The sequence below is a fragment of the Gastrolobium bilobum genome, unplaced genomic scaffold (genome assembly GCF_033153095.1).
Source record: "Gastrolobium bilobum isolate Gb01-03AN ecotype WA unplaced genomic scaffold, APGP_CSIRO_Gbil_v1 utg16848, whole genome shotgun sequence".
NCBI lineage: Eukaryota > Viridiplantae > Streptophyta > Magnoliopsida > Fabales > Fabaceae > Gastrolobium > Gastrolobium bilobum.
The window spans coordinates 189155-206383 of record NW_026899058.1 but is presented as its reverse complement, the minus strand read 5'-3'; the positions used below and the strand labels follow the sequence as shown (position 1 = coordinate 206383).

At 33.1% G+C, this 17229-nt stretch overlaps 1 protein-coding gene across 4 annotated transcripts; it reads right to left on the bottom strand.

The window, feature by feature from the left end:
- Positions 1-867: 867 nt before the first annotated feature.
- On the bottom strand, positions 868-7357 carry LOC133286695 (homeobox-leucine zipper protein ANTHOCYANINLESS 2-like). 4 transcript variants are annotated; one of them, XM_061484144.1, is made up of 11 exons: positions 6555-7357; positions 6228-6442; positions 6026-6143; positions 5575-5899; positions 5204-5454; positions 4969-5070; positions 4628-4840; positions 3154-3328; positions 2262-2629; positions 1534-1724; positions 868-1485 (listed from the first exon to the last, which is right to left on the bottom strand). In XM_061484144.1, exons 1-11 carry the CDS (start codon positions 6762-6764, stop codon positions 1341-1343), a joined length of 2313 nt encoding a protein of 770 aa, XP_061340128.1. In that variant the 5' UTR covers positions 6765-7357; the 3' UTR covers positions 868-1340. The 4 variants fall into 4 exon arrangements, with proteins under 4 accessions (XP_061340128.1, XP_061340127.1, XP_061340126.1 ...); XM_061484143.1 differs by having other exon boundaries at positions 868-1724; positions 5204-5899; positions 6228-6445; XM_061484142.1 differs by having other exon boundaries at positions 868-1724; positions 2262-2631; positions 3141-3328; positions 5204-5899.
- Between the last annotated feature and the right edge of the window lie 9872 nt (positions 7358-17229).

The following is a 17229-nucleotide window of genomic DNA, read 5'->3' as shown; positions in this document are numbered from 1 at the left end:
CAACATGAGATTTCAATTCTCCCTCGACATGAGAATTATAAAATCCATATATATATATATATATATATATATATCTTCTAACTGATATGAAATGATGTAGGTTGCATAGATTTACAAGAACCATTATCTAATATAATTTACTGGGATACACTTTTTTCATCCATACCCAACATGTAATTATTAATTGGCCCATGCTTGGTTTTGTTTTAAGCATTTATTTTCTTTTCATCTATTTTCCACAAGCAGCCAAAGAGACGAACTTACATTTGTTACCCATATGAATGAGGTGAACAAAGAAATTCAGAAAATCACTACAGAACAATAGGAAAATTCTGGGAGAACTTGCAAACACTCCAATATAAACAACGATAATTGATTACAAGTAGAGCACAAACCCCCAACTGATTATCATATCATGTCATTATCGTATGCAGCTAAACAGATGAACGTCAAATCAACTCTTAACCAAAACGGCGTTCCGTTTCATAACCCCCCTCCCTTCTTTCCCTGTCAGAAAATACTCAATAGCAAGGTCGTGTCAGAACCTCATTGGTTACATCACGCAAAGAAAGAAAATGCCATAACCATAGCATTAAATGATGGTAGCGCTTCTCCCAACAACTTCTGCACCCTCATTTAATGCATGGCAGACACAACACCACCATGCCATCATCATCAAAACTCCACCCCTCTCACATTCAAAAATTTCACAATACCCTCACAATGCAGCGCGTGGATATCAATCACTATAATCTCTCAATAATTTATCTCATATAACATATTAAAAAAAAATAAAAGATTCACCCACTTATCTATTGCATGAAACAAACATAAAAAATATATTTCCCAAAATTATAACCCATCGTCACATGCTCATCAAATAGCAAGAGCGAAATTTTTACATAACAAACTAAAAACTCCACCAATTCCAATACAAGTTAAAATAACATTTTAATAAATACTAATAAATACCTTATTATTTTTAATTTTTATTTTTCACATTCCTCTATTCCTTTCTTGTTTTCCAGCTAGTGGAGCAAACATGAGGTCAACGCGAGTCAATACCCGAACCACCACCCTTGCCTTGTGGTAAGAACCCGACTCGACCCGACGGATTTGGATCCTTACCACCATGCAAGGAGTTTTCTTTTTTTTTTTCATGCGCGGTTCGTTCTTGACTCAAACACCCCTCTTTCTCCAATCTTCAAAACCCACTTCCACGCGTCTTTCACACGCTTTTAACTTTCGTGAACAGACATTCCCAAAAATTTAAAAAGGAAAAAATAATTCAAGAGTGCCCCAACGGTTCACGTGACCTGAAGATCATGATCACGTGACAGTCAGCTCTCACATTGAAGAGCGGCTTTGATCTTCTGAACCGTGCAGGAGATGAGGTTGTTCACCGTCTCCACTGACTCCACCGTGAGCTTGGCCGTTGGGAGACTATTCACAAGTATCTGAAACGCCACCGTCAGAAGGGACCCACTCACACGCGCCCCACCACCGCCGTTGGCGGTTGCCCCATTCTGCGGCCCACGTGACCCAGGCCCATCAGGAACAATAGCAAACCCTGACGGCAACAACGCCACGTAAGCCGAATCACCACCGTTCATGACCACGTGCATGGCAGGAATATCCACCGGCGCGTACACCACAAGCGACCCCGCCGCGTCTATGCATGTCTCCTGCAGTATCAACATGCTACTCTGGTTCGAATTGATCGCCTGCAAAATCAAACACAATTAAAAAAATAATAAACTAAAAACACATATTAAGACTAAATTCTAACCGTCTAGTCATTTTCGTAGACTGAGCTAAGCTAGTCAAACCCTGGCACCACCTTTTCTCATTTTTTGCCATTTTCATAAAATTAAAAAAAAAATAATAATAAAAAAAGAATGAGATCAGAAACCCACAAAGGTAACAATCGTCCTATACTTTGACTTATTATAAAAACCTAATTTACTTATTCATCAAAATTTGCCCTCATTGATACTTCCAAATTTCCAATCCTTGTCCTTCACAACTTTTCAACCTTTCTCATCCAAATACTACACGACAAACAAATCCTCATCCACCGTTCAAAATTTGTCTCGAGCCTACTACCTAAATGTTCACATTTCTTCTGTACAATTGTGTATAAATTAAATATTAATGAATTAATATCCGTTACTAACTTATTAATAACATTTTACTAGTATATTAATTAAATTATATATTTTTGTTAACATTTCTTTCATATTAAGAAAGCATACACATACACTGGCTCGCAGGAGAGAGACGCAGTTCCCATGGTCTTGTCCCTTAGCAATGTGGGCCATCTCTTGCATGGGACCACCGTTGGAGAGTATGTCCCACTCGCTTCGGAGCCTCTCGTCACGTAGGAAATCAAAGAGTCTTTGGGGTGAAACTGGGAGCCACACCGACGTGGCGGCGCTCAGCACAATCCCCGGTGGCTCACCGGGATCGTCCACGCTCTTCCGGGTCATCACCCTCACATCTTCCTCCACGTTCCCGGCGTTCAGCTTGTTCCATTTGTGCACCGTCGATGCACAAACCCCTGCACAAAAGTTGTTCGTCATACGTTGTGCCAGCTTCAACATGCTTCGCCTTCCACCCGCCGTTATTGCTGTCCCAAACAACCACAAGTTAATTGTTTAGTTTAGTTAGTTCTAATGATGCATAATAGTTCTAATGATGCATAATGAAAGAATTTCAATATTTCATGCATGATAAGATTTTACAATAATGTTCGCATTACACCAAGAGTTCTATTTTTTATTTTTATATGATTTTGGGTCTTACACTCAATACAATTTATTAATCACATATGGATATAATGACTCAAAGTACCTAATAACTTAGGACCACTCACGTGACTAACAATAACTTAGACAAGTAAGATTAATAAGTAATAACTAATGTTATGGAGAATTTTGGTGCACTTGTAGTTCTGGATTAATCAAGTAATTAATAAATCGGTGGAGAAATAAAAAAATTAAAAAAAAATAAAAATTATCAAAGTCACTAGGTTAGCCTAGTGGCGAAAGATGAGTGTTAGATGATGTGTGTTCTAATTCTTCTTCATGTATTCAAAAAAAAAAAAAACATTAATGTAACCTATCATTCAAACATGTAATCTATGAGAGGTACCAGAATGGTCACGAGAGGGTGCTGCGGAGGACATTAAGATGGCAAGGCACTCGCATTGGCGTTGTAGGGTAGCGACCCAGCGTAGGGCACCGAAGCCAATGCCTGAGCTCAACAAGGGTCTATAGAGCTGGTGGACTTGGCTTTCATCGTATTCAGCATGTTCCACCCATGTCACCTGCAAATTAATGCAAAACCCTGTGTCATGCTAAGCTTCCTAACTTTAAGTGCAACAAATCTCTTAAATATTATTATTGCTTTCATATTTATTATTATTATTATTGAAATATTGAGTTCCGAATTAAGTACTAGAGTTTTAGGTAGAGAAGTTTCTTTTATTGTTTATGCCTTCATTAGGTATGAAAGACGATGACACAAAAAATATGAAAAAAGAAAAGCTTGGATAAGCATGAAGACAAAGGTATCTCATGGACCAAGTACATAAAATATTGGTACTAGATAAAAGTCAAGCAAGATTTACAAGAGCCACGGGCATTGTGAGCATCGAGATTTGCTATATCAAAGTGTGATGTAACTAACCCCAAAACAAAATACTAAGAAGAAACAGACAAAATAGCCAGTCTCTGAATTTTGACTCCAAGGGTTTGGATTAAATATTATATATATACAGACCTACACATGATAGGAATTGAACTAGGCCATATTCAATCTCGAGAATAAAATAATGCTTGGGGATTGGAATAGAAACATCATACACATAGTTTATAGAATCAAAAAGTACGGGGAAGATTACAAGGCAAATTTTGTTTACGAATGGATATGAAATTAATGTTTTCAAGGTACAGAAATTTAAGTTATAGAGGCTTCTATGGATAAATTAATGGATTATTCTAGACTTTATACCACATGGGGGGGAGTTATTCAAATAGTTTATGGGATTAAAGATCTACTGTTGAAAACTTCAGTTTGGAAAATAATTGTTAAATTGAGACAAGAAGAAGCACCCTACACAGGTGCAATGCAATTGTGCAATTTCTTCGAAAAGAGGAAAATATTTGGTATGGGAATTATCACTGACAGAATAGTTAAATAGTGAATAGTCACTAGACTAGCTAAGTTACTTTGAACAAGGAGCTCTTAAATGGCTTGGAAAAGCAAAAGCTCCGTGATTCCTTGGCCTGGTCTTTTGCTACGCTTGAATATTCTTCTACTCAGTTCTTATGCTACGGTTACTTGAACAAAGGTAATTAAAATCCAAAGAGCACCCACTTGGGAACTTATAATAAATTTAAGAAAAACATGAAAGCAAGTGAGATATAGTATATAGTGTGGTAAGTTCAGTAGCTGCATGGTGAATAGTACCTATATATATGGATAGGAAAACTGTTCAGAACCCAACGTGTGGAGGAATGTAAATCATTTTTACTATACTCAAATATTTGGAAAGTAGAAAACCTGTGGGAACATAAAAACACTCCCAACACTAATAACCAGAAAGAGCATTTGCAATTTTTACCTTGGAGTAACCATTAGGCATATCTTGCACCAAACAACCAGAAGGAAGCCTCCTACAGTTCACAAAACTCGATGCCCCTGAAGTTTCTCTGATAGTATCTATGGACACATCTACCACAGCCCACACCCCTTCTGCATGCTGCTTGCAAAAGCGTAAGAAATTGACCTCACGAACCGGAACCAAAGGTGAAAGAACTTGAAGTTCAGCATGCATCTGACCACAAATTTTTTGGGGTCAAAAAACAAAAGTCTCACCATTTTTCCCCTTACCAGAAAAAAAGAAAAAAGAGAAAGGCTTTCTACAATTAATATATAGAGTGCAACACGACAACTTGAACTTACTAGTTGAAGTGCACCATTTCTGGTTCCGTTTATTCCATTAGATATCACTTCAGTTGTGGAGGTTCTTGCAATCATACAAGGAAACATCTCTGCCCATCGATTCTGTATATTTTTTTAACCATCCATATACTCATCAAAGACTAAATAACTTCGAGAATAAGCAAAGAACCAGAGAAGACATTTAATAAAAAGAAAAAAACTTGAAGAAAAGGGAATTCCTAATAAAATTGCTTACCGGGTCCATAAGAGTTTCAACAAGAGCCAGGCTGTTTATGATGACCATTCCAGTTTCTCTAGAGGCCTCAGAAACAAAACCATTAGGTCTCAAACCAATGCAAGGAGTGAATGTCCTCATGTATTCCTCATGGTTCATAATTTCCCTTCCCCCTTCAATACTCCTAATCCACAGAGGCTCACCAGTTTGTGCCATCTTAACCAACTCATCCATTGCAGCCAAAGCAAGCTCAAGAAACATAGACCTCTCCACTGATCTATCAAAGCCGGTCACCGTAGCGGCCGATGGTCTAGTTGGAGGAGACACCATGGCTAAATGGTTAGACATCCCCACCCCAAAATCAGGCCCCAAAGGCAATGTTGCAGACACACTGTTCATCCCTCCAAAACCATTGCCCCCAACACCAAGCTCCAAACTTGAATTTGGCAATGGAGGAGTGATTGAGTTTGTCAATGAAGAAATGGGGCGACCCAAAAACTTGCCCGCAAGTGCACAAACTCGGTCTAGCTCATCCTTCAACCGAGCATTCTCAATCCGAAGATGCTGTTCCTCAAGTGAAATCTCACCAATAATAGCTGGACCCCCACAATTTGAACACATAGGATTCCTCATAGCGTCCCTAATAGACATGTTCTCAGCTCTAAGCTTATCATTCTCTTGCCTAAGCAACGTGTTCTCATGGCGCTCCAATTGGGTCTGGTACAATTGCACAAACAACAACAGAAAAGAAAAAAAAAAGTTTCATGGTCCATCACAAAACCTTAAAAAGAAGGAAAAAGCAATGTGAAAATGACTTGTTAGAGAATATGCAGTGTGTCATACCTTCATTTGGGTTCTACGATTTTGGAACCAAAACTTCACTTGCCTCGTTTCCAAGCAAAGCCTTTTGCTAAGTTCCAGTCTTTGTTTCTCATCTGGGTGAGGACACTCCTTAAACAACCTAAAACCAAGAAGAAAAAACATTCATTTAGAATCTAAATAAGTATTAAAAAACACATGCACACAAATTATAGAAGAAATATACGATTCAAGCTCTTGTATCTGTTGAGGAGTGTGTCGGTGATAACGCTTCTTCCTTGGAGGGTTGTCGGCAGCATCTTGTTCATCACCAGAACCACCATCCATGTTATCACTGCCAGATCTGCTTTCATGTTCTTCTTCTCTGCTCCTTCTCAAACCATTTGGCTCAAAATTCTCGGGCATTCTATTCACATCTTCATGTCCATCTATATTTGTTTGCTGCTTTTATTTATTCAAACACAACAAAAAGTAAACAAAATAAGCAAACAGTAAAAGTAGCCAGAGCCTAAAAGCAGAGAGGACGAACTAATAAAGCATCAAGATCTCTCACAAGTGCAAGAGACAACCCAGAAGAGTTGAACATGGATTTAGCCAAAGTGGGAGTAGTCACTAGGCGTGGCTGTGAGATTGTTCCAAAGGGCATTCTATCGTTGTTGTTGTTGTTGTGGTTGGTAGTGGTACCGTTGTTGTAAGGAATATCTGCTATGTTTCTAGCACCTCCACTACCTGAGTTGCTGTTTGAAAAACCCCCAAAACTCATCAAAGAAGCCACTTTTCTCTTGGATAAAAGCACCCTCAAAAAGTCCAAAACTTGTTCCTATTTCTTCTCCTATGTCACTTATTCACCAATTAGCTTCATCCATGAACATTTAGGTGCCAATTCACCAACCCCAATTCTCAAACCAAAGAGAGTGCTTCAAAAGATGAACTTGGTATCTCAGAAACAACCTTATATACTTGAGAGGTCAATCAAAGATGAACCTTTCAAACTACGGCGAAAAAAAAAAAGAAGACAGAGAGATAGAGGAGACAAAAGGATAAATACCCAATGTCTCAGCTCTCTCTCTATCTGTAGCCAAAAAAAAAAAAGATCACTTTTTTTTTTAATTTTCTTCTATTATTTGGAGAAAAGAAAGAGAAAGAAGGCCTAAAAAAAAACCCTTTTATTATAATTTGGCTCTTCGTTCTCTATCCCTCTCTCACTCTCTCACTGACCCTTTGGAGAGTAGCACTCTTTGAAACCCAGACCCAGTTCAGGTATGGCTTGAATACATTGACTTTGGGTTAAATGGAAAAGGAAGGAGGAACCCTACTGTGTGGTATATCGTTGTCTGCATGCTTGTCTACAGTAAAACTTCGAAGGAAGCGCAAAAAAAATAAATAAATAAATAAAAAAGCAACATCATATGGTTAAAGAAAAGGGTTAGGATTTTGGGAAAATGAAATGGTTATAGATTTTGGAACAGGGAAGAAAGAGAGAGACAGAGAATGGAGAAAAAGGTGAAGATAAAATGCAACATGTGGACTCTTGGAAGCCTTACAAATAGATACATCCAAAAAGGGTCGGTTGACTCTTAACACTGTGATTGCTCTTTTTTCTCTCTCTCTATCTGTCTTTAACTTTTCTCGATATCCTTATAAAGCCTGTGACTGACTGTGAAAAATTGCAATGTGCCTTTTTTATAACTTTTTGTGGGATATGAAAAGTAAACCAAGTTACAATGATGGATGCTTCACCTTCAGATCCATGGGTTGGGGTTCTTTCTTAGAAATCTGAATCCTTCTTCCGCAGTCCTTCTTGGAATTCTCAATTATTGGACTAAGTATACTCAGACCACTCCTACGAGATACGAATGTCATAGTTTTTATGTTGAAATAAAGTTTCATAAAACTTTTAATTATACACGTCACATGTTAATTTATTCACTTGACATTTAGTTGGTTTAACTTATTTGCATTTTTGGTCTCTCTACTTTTGGCTATGTGTAATTCTGATCTCCTAATTATTATTTTAAATATTTAAATTAAACAAATCAAATCTTTTCATTAAATTCACATCCAGTTGGTAACGGAAGTAGCTGATGAACACGCACGTTTTTCAGTCATGGGATAGGAGCTTAATTACTTGGATTTAGGGTGATATCTTTTAACATGACAAAAAAAAAAAAATCATATTCGTGTTAACTTGTTTTCAAATACGTATTCAGGTTGATAAAATTAGATATGCAAAATTTGTATCGTGTCAACCTGTCAATTTGCAATTGATCCATATTAATTTTCTTATAAATTATTTGTGTCATATCGTGTTATAAAGAAGTTATTTGTGTCTTATCGTATTGTCAACTCATATAATAAGTAATATAGTTAGGGATTGACAGATTATTTGTATCGTATTGTATGATGTCAATTTGCATAATAAGTGACATACTATGAATTTGCGGATTATTCATGTAGTGTCAGTCAATTGACAAAATAAGTAGATCGTATTCGTGTCGAAAGTTTTGACTCAATTTCAAATTCATATCATATTTATGTTAGATATATTTTTATTTGTGTATTGTGGCGAATTGCCACCCCATTTATGCCTTCATTGGGGTCACGTGCATAGCACGTGAGAACCCAACTCCTCTCCTAACGTGCAAAATACGAGAGTTCCTCAAATTTCATTGAGCATTTTGCGTTGCTTCAATATTTGGAATCGTGTGTTGAATCCTTTGTTAGTGGTGGTGTTGCTTCATTGATGATAGTGTTCTAGACTTCTAGTGGCTGTGGTAAAGGAGGTAAATGGGCTAGGCTGGCTTACAGAGTCTACGGCCTATCCTATATCAGGCTAGATTTGGTCTATTACAAACTATGATGCATGGACACTGACACAGGACACAGGACACGACACGACACGACACGACACGACACGCCGACACGTTAATTTTAAAAAATGACATATTTCGACACGTTGAGACACGTTTTGATATTAAATAATATTTTTAATATATAATATAATTTATATTTAATAGATATAACAGTCCATAATAAGTCATATAACCAATCATATATTCAAATTTCATAACATAAATATAAACAAAAATAATTTTTCGTACCTTGTTAATTTTTCATGTCAAATTTCATAACAGAAAAAATTTGATTTATAATTTTTTTTTTATTTATTAAAATAAAATTAAGACAAAAAAAAATGTGTCCGAGCGTTGACCACGTGTTCGAAAAAGTTGACTGCGTGTCAGAGAGTTGACCACGTGTCCTAAAATGTTGATCGGGTGTCGGACGCATGTCAGAATGTGTCGGAGCGTGTCCGTGTCGGACACGTGTCCGACACGCCCTTTTTCTAAAAAGTTGTGTGTCCGGGTATTGGAGATTACAAATAATAAAATATAACAGGCCTATACTTTTAAAAAAAAATATTTAGAAAATAGGTCATAGACTTTTTTGTACATGTCGGCCCTATAAGCCTATAGGTCGGCCTATATCATATTATTTATTTAAAATAAAAATTTTAATAAAATTAGTATTTTAATAATTTTGAATAATAAACTAATATTATTTTAGTTATTCTTTTAATTATTGAATGTTTAATAGGATTAAACAGGCTGATAAGCTTAAGCCAATGCTTTTATTTTTTAAATATAGGTCAGTCCAAACTTGTAATATAGAGCCTACATAGGGGTGTGCAAAATAACCAAAAAACTGAACTGAACCGAACCGAACCTCCCCTTAAAATAATCGGTTTTTAAAAACTAGTTCATGAACCGAACCTATTTTTAAAGAAACAGTTCATGAACCGAATCGATTTTTAGAACCAGTTTAAGAATCGAACCATTTTGAACCGAACCGAACTGTTTCCGAACCGAACCGAACCATTTTCAAACCGAACCAAATTGATTTTTATAACTTTATTTTTTAAATTTTAAATTTTTTTCTTTTCAAAAAAGGGTCGACCCGAACCGGTTCCGAACCGAACCGTCTCCGAACCGAACCGTTTCCGAACCGATTTCAATTGAACCGAACCACTTCCGAACCGAAATATTTAAACCAATTCGATTCGGTTTTTCAAAAAAAATTGGTTCAATTCGACCCATGCACATCCTTAGACCTACACAAGCTAGTAGGCCAGGTTAGACATAAATTTTTTTATATAAACTTAGCCTATTTAAATCAAAGCATACTCTACCGCACCAATTTACACGCCTAATTTACACGCCTAGGTGGTTGTAGGAAGATAAATGGGGGTGGTTAACTTCGGTATTTGGGAATGTGTTTTGGGATTGAAATTGCCATTTGTTGGTACTCATTATCGTTGATCATTAGGAAAATGGCAATATATATATTGGTTGTAACTATTTAGATTTCCGTATATGAATAAAAAACCACAAAAAATCATGACCTTTCAGTTATAAAGGAACAGTTTTATCACTACTCCAGTTTTGCCCTTTTTATGAAATCATAAAAAATGTATGGAATGAATGAATGAAAAAAAATGTATGCAATGAATGAATGAAAAAAAAATGTATGCAATCAGTTTATGAAGTACATTATTTATCTTCTCGGCTCTCACATACTTGTAGCTGACTGTATTAAGTCATCGTCCTGTTTCAATGAAAATTAATTGAATAACTAGTATATCAGAACACATGCTCATTTGCCAGTTGCAAATGGATATGAAAAGGTTGTAAAAAATTTTGTTAAATCCGATCCGGTTGGGATATTGGGTCATTGGATTACTGATCGAACTGATTGACTTGGATATATATAGATATATAAAATATAAATATGAACATATAAATTCAATTATATTCTTCACATATAAAACGAATTAAACAAGGTTCACTAAATAAGATAAAAAAATGAAGCATAAATAAATAAAAATGCGCACTATTACTATGTCAATTTAAATTGTAACTCAAAATTCTCATAAACATACCTCTCAATGACATTGAACTCATATTTTTCAAATTCAACTACATTAAAATGACATATGTCACATTCTCTTAATTTATTATTCTACAAATTGCTTCAATATTCGGAACTGAAATTTGATGTCATTGTAGAAGAATATATTAGCAAATAAAATTACAAAAACTTTTTAAAATGAGTTCTAACTTTTTTCTGATAAATGAAACAATTTTAGTTTTTTTGTTTTTTTTGTTTTAAAAAAATGCATGACCCGATCGAGTCACGAGTCACTGGATCACCGGTTTTGACCGAATTTGGCCGGTTTTGTCCGAATTTGACCGAGTCGATGCATGACCGGTCCAGTGCTTGACGCGAACCGATCCGTTACCGGTTCGCCGGGTTCTGGGTCGGGCCGAATTTTATGAAAAAGATTGTTGGCATAAAAAGTTAATATAAAATGATGATGATATGAATAGCACCACCAAATTCTTAAAATTCGTACAGTTGAGTGGTGGAATAAAATATCACAATATTTAAAATATATATTATATTTTTAATATATTAGAATAAAAATAATCATAAAATAATTATTTATATAAATAAGTGTTTGATAAATAAAAAATTAATATATTTATAATTGACATGTTAGTTTATAAATATATTTGTTTTTATTATAGCCCGTGAGTCATTTTTTGTGACTCAGACTTGAACAATGATCAATCGTAACCGGCAAGTCCACTTTATTCATACATTGAGGAAGGCCTATTGCTGCGCCGATTACCTAACGAACCTCTTTCTAGATCGCAAGATATGGATGCTGATTTTGTCTTCTTATTATCTCCTTGTAGATTACTCTTGTTTTTCCGTGCGAACTCATTAGCCACTCCTCGAATTAAGGATGTCAATTGATTCTTTTTATTTTATTTTAAGATATTCTAATCGGTCTATCGCTTCGCGACTAGTTCGATTCAGGGTGGGTTCGATATTAAGACTTTAAACTCTTCCCAAAGATGATATAGGAGGTTGATTATTTTCTTTTGATTTTCTGTTTTTAGTTTTTCTTTATGTATCAAAAAAAAATTTGTTTTTTGTTTAGTGAGGTACAAATTATTTAAATTTTGAGTACTAAAATTTTATAATATTATTTTTGTTTTCTATTTTGATTATGTGATTCGTATCAACTATCCCAGGAGAAGATAGTGTAATTTGTAAAAATTTATCAAAAAAGTTTGTAAACGGATCCTTCCCCTATATATATATATATATATATATATATATATATATATATATATATATATATATAAAGGGAAAAATATTTATGCAGAATGCAGATAAGTTATTTGAATTTATTCCCAAAACGATGTCGTTTTGGTATTGAAATCTTAAAAAATTATAAATATAAAGATTACTATAACTCTGAAATAAATTAAAATTACAAAAACACCATGATTTCCGTCCAAAACGACGACGTATATGGCTTACTGCAGATAACTTATGCGCAATAACTGCAAAAAAAACGAACCCATATATAAAATATGAACATGTGATCTTGTATAAAATATAAGTTTCATCTAATTTTATATGTTATAATTAAACCATTAATTCTTGAATCAATATTAATGTTGATTGAAATTAAATAATTCTTACCTTTGAGTTGGTTCTGCAGTTGGTTGATTGAATCATTATTTATGTTGAATCAATTTTAGCATATTTCTCATTCGAACTCTTTATTGGTTCTGCAGTTCAAAGTACTCCCCCAAAAAATTAGTTAAAGCTGATTAAATTTGGCATAAATTATACTTCAACGAAAACAAAAGCATTAATTATTATATATATCTATGAGATAAGTAAGTTTAAGCTTAGTAGTTTAGAAATTTTTATAATGTTAGGGATTTAAGGGTGCATCAAAAATACTCAAGAGAATTTTTAATTTAGTTTTGTACTCAATTACGTTGTACTTATTGTATTGATTCGTACATTTAAGCTATCACGAAATGTAGGAAGTTACACAACAGCAAGAATATGTTTAGAAACAATAAGATTCATATTAATTAAATAACAAATTTGCACTTTTAATTTACACCAAAGAAAAAGAAGACGACACTTAATTATCAGAATAATCAAGTTTCATAATTGTTCTAGCATAATAATTTGATTAAGTTTGAACCTTGAATTGTGTTGGAATTAATTTAATAATTAATTATTTTTATGAATAAGAAGTTTGATTTGAAAAAGTATCTTTTCGTCGTCAAACATATATATTTTTTCGTCGATGAACATGTGCCTTTTGAATCGTGACCTTACGTTTTCTATAAATATATAGAGAATCAGGATTTTTGAAAGAGTTTTTTCCCATTGCATTTTCTTCCACTCTAATGTAATTGGTTAGGCATAAGTTGAATTCGATGAGCTTATTCAATGTGAAAGTGCCGTCACACGAATAGAGGTAATTTATTCTATCCTAAAAGATAATTATTCACAAATCTTGGACACCATAGAGAGGACAATATTGTCTTAACGGACATAGTGTTTAACACTAGGTTCAGATTTTTTCTTGTTGCATTCATATATTTTTGTACGGTATGTTCTAACTTTGTATTATTGCATGTTATAATTTCTTGTGAATATTTCATGAAACTGTGAATGTGAATATGGTCAAAATAGTTTTTTTTTAACACAGATTATCGCTCTTTAGTAATTTTAACATCATTTTGGATAACAAATTCAGAATTATATTAACAGAGGTTCCCAATAAATACGTGATAAACATATATACATTAAAAGAAAATATAATTCTCACCTGAATTGATTATATATAATTTACAAAAATGATGTAAAAGAAAACAAAAAATATAAAATTAATTACATGGATCGGCCAGATGAGTAGGGAAAATGTAACTGCTACATAAATGGTAATCAATTAATATAAATTACGCCAACTGTTGAACAAGAAATAGTAAGTTGAATCCATGGAAATAAACTTGAATGCACCATCATTACATAGAGTCTACCCCACCACATTATACAGCTCTTTTCCACCCATTGAACCAAAAATATTAATATCACAATCATTTATGCAATTAAAATGCATGCATGTGATCTCATCGAACTTTTTGAATTTTGGTTGCTCTTTCATGTTCCGACATATTACTGGGCCCCAAAATAGAGGACAAAATTAGCTTGGAGATGGCATTGAACTTTTTTTTTTCTGGCTACAGATATGATTATAAAATATAATTATAACAGGATATAATAAAAAAAATGTCTATTAATTAAATATGAAAAGGGGTATACCTTTTTTTTTCATTATAAACTTTGAATGCAAAATTAAATTTAAATATTGAAGACTAGCGTTTATTGATTTGAATATTGAGTTCAACTCTTATGAAAGAAAATAATTAAATAGCTACTAAAAAAATAAATGAAAGGTGAGTTTATTTGTCTGGACTCCAATTAGTAGAGGCCTATAAAAATGATATTTTGGTCTTTAACAATATATCTAACACCTAATTTATTTTATTTAAATCATGTTTAGAATTCAATCTTAACTTATTAAAACTCATTTCATGTTTTTTCTTATTTCGGTAAGTTAAAATAATTCAAATTCTTTGATTTGAGAATCAAATTGTATATATGATTCAAAAAAAAATGTGAGCATGTTAAATATTTTTAAGAGAAAAATATTTGTCCTTTTAAATGACATAATTTATGTCATTTCACTTTCACAAAAAAAAGAGACCTACATTTTTATTTTTTTTGTCAACTCTTTCTCTTTCATAATTTATCTATTTCTCTCATTTAAAATGACATAATTTTACATTCTTTAAAATAATGTATACTTTTTTCTATTTTTAAACACAATATATATTATTGTAGTCATTTTTATCTTATCAACCGGGATGGGATGGGTGAAGGTGACAAAATCTCCGCAAGGTACGGGGCATGGATCACCGATTCACCAATAATGGCCCAATGGGGCCTTGCTAGGAATAGAACTTGCAAGTGTTTCTGTCAGAACTCTCATTTCTCAGTTCTCACCATCTTGTCAATGTTACTTTTCCTTTTTATTATTTTGCTATATCAAATTATCAATGCTAATTTATAAAACAAGTATTAAAATACATAAAAATGTCATTTTAAAATATATAAAGTTATGTCATTTTAAGTGAGAAATAGAGATAGATAAAAAGAAAGAGAGAGTGAACAAAAAAATAAATAAAGATGTGAATCTCATCTCTTTGTGAGAAGAAAATGACACAAGTTATGTCATTTAAAATAACAAACATTTTTCTCTTATAATATAAAAAAAACATGGCATTGTTGTTGGCAGAAAGATATTATTCCAATTAGGGGTGTAAATGGGCTAGGCCGACTTACAGGAGCCTACGGTCTAGCCTATATTAGGCCAGGTTTGACCTATTATAAATAGTAAAATAGAATAGGCCTAGGCTTTTAAATAAAACTATTTAGAAAACAGGCCATAGACCTTTTTATACATATCAAACCTATAAGCCTATAGGCCGGCCTATATCATATTATTTATTTAAAATAAATAAATAAAATTATTATTTCAATAATTTTGAAAAATAAAGTAACATTATTTTGAAAAAAGTGTGTATCATTTAAAGGACACAAAATTGTGTCATTTTAAGTGAGAGAAAGAGATAAATTAAGATGTGTCATTTAAAATGACACACTTTTTTCCCTATTATTTTAGTTATTTTTTTACTTGTTGAATGTTTAAAAGGCTTAAACAGGCTAACAGACTTAGGCCAAGGCTAAGGCTTTTATTTTTTAAATATAGGACAAGCCAGACTTGTAATTTGGGGCCTACATAGGCTAGACCCAATATTGTTTACACAGAATTGACCTATTTAAGGCAAAGCCTAGCCTATTTACATCCCTAATTCCAATCATACGAAGTGAACCCAACTTTGTATATGTGCTTTTAAGTATTTTTTAATAAAAATCATTTTTTAGTTTGTTTTATAAAAACTATTTTATGAGGAGTTGGGAATTTTATTCATGATGAAGAGTAGTGCAACCATCTAAATCTTTTTGTCCGAAATATCTTTGATAGTTTTCTTACAAGTGCATAACCATCATCTATTCATACATCCTTTCTTAATTTGGATATTTTTAAGTAGAGTCAATAACTTACTATAATTTCTTGTAATAAATAAGAGGGTGTTCTAAAATTGAAATTATGAAAATAAGATAACAATAATAATTTTGTCTAATGAGTTTTTTTTTTATTAATTTGTAAAGAAAAAATAAAACAGTAAAATGAGTCGGACATAAAAATAACAGTTTAAAACAAATTCATCAAAATCACTATTGGTGGAGCCACTTGATAATCAATTAGTGTCTTGACAACAGTTATTTTTTAAAAGTAGTACAGATTTTCTTTAAAAAATATGGTACAACATTGAATTTTTAAAAATAATACAATCTTGGATTCTTGGCACTAACTAAATTCTACCTGGTTGGATTTTTTTGATATTGATTGAGTTTTTCTTCTTGTATCTTCCACTCCAAACAACCGTCGATTTTAAATACTATGCATTGTTTGCTTCAATGAATGATTTGATCCTCAAAGTTTCACTAATAATCTAATTTAGTTCTTATGTGTTTAAAATTGTTTTAAAAAGTCCTTATATGAAAAAGTTTAAAAAATAATTATTTCCTTTTAAGAAAAGCTGAACAAAATGCAGCATGTAATTTGTATCATTTAATTAATAACGAGATTGTTTTAGATAATAGTGCCGGGTTGTGTGGCTTTGGGAAAACATTGATCTTTTTAATTAGGGGTGCGCAATTTCATAATTTATATGACATGATAAAGAAAAGAAGTTGAAGTGCTTGCGATATATTCAATGCTCTGTCCCTATGCAAGTAACGCTTTGCATCTCTTTGTAAGAGTTGCCAGTTTGTATTAGTTATTTGAGGATTGAGATGTTTCACTTGATTTGGTATATACATTAATGCGGGATTACGCACTATATTGCTGCATATTTTCTCATGTTCTTTTATCACAAACATATATTTATAAATAAATATTAGGGTCAGTGGTGTAGTCCGGAAGGGGGTGATCGCCTACTCAAGTTCATTAAACATTTATCTAAAACTATATTCAAACCTAAAATAAAGGTAGTATAACTTAAATTTGTCCCATTTGTTCTTATTTTTCATCATGTACGAAAAAAAAAAAAACTTGAAGAGTTGTTCAAATCTGATTGTGTATTGATCCATTATTATTAATATAAATTTTTAATTAATCTCTCGCACTCTCACAATATTTTGTGACTCCGCTAGGGTAT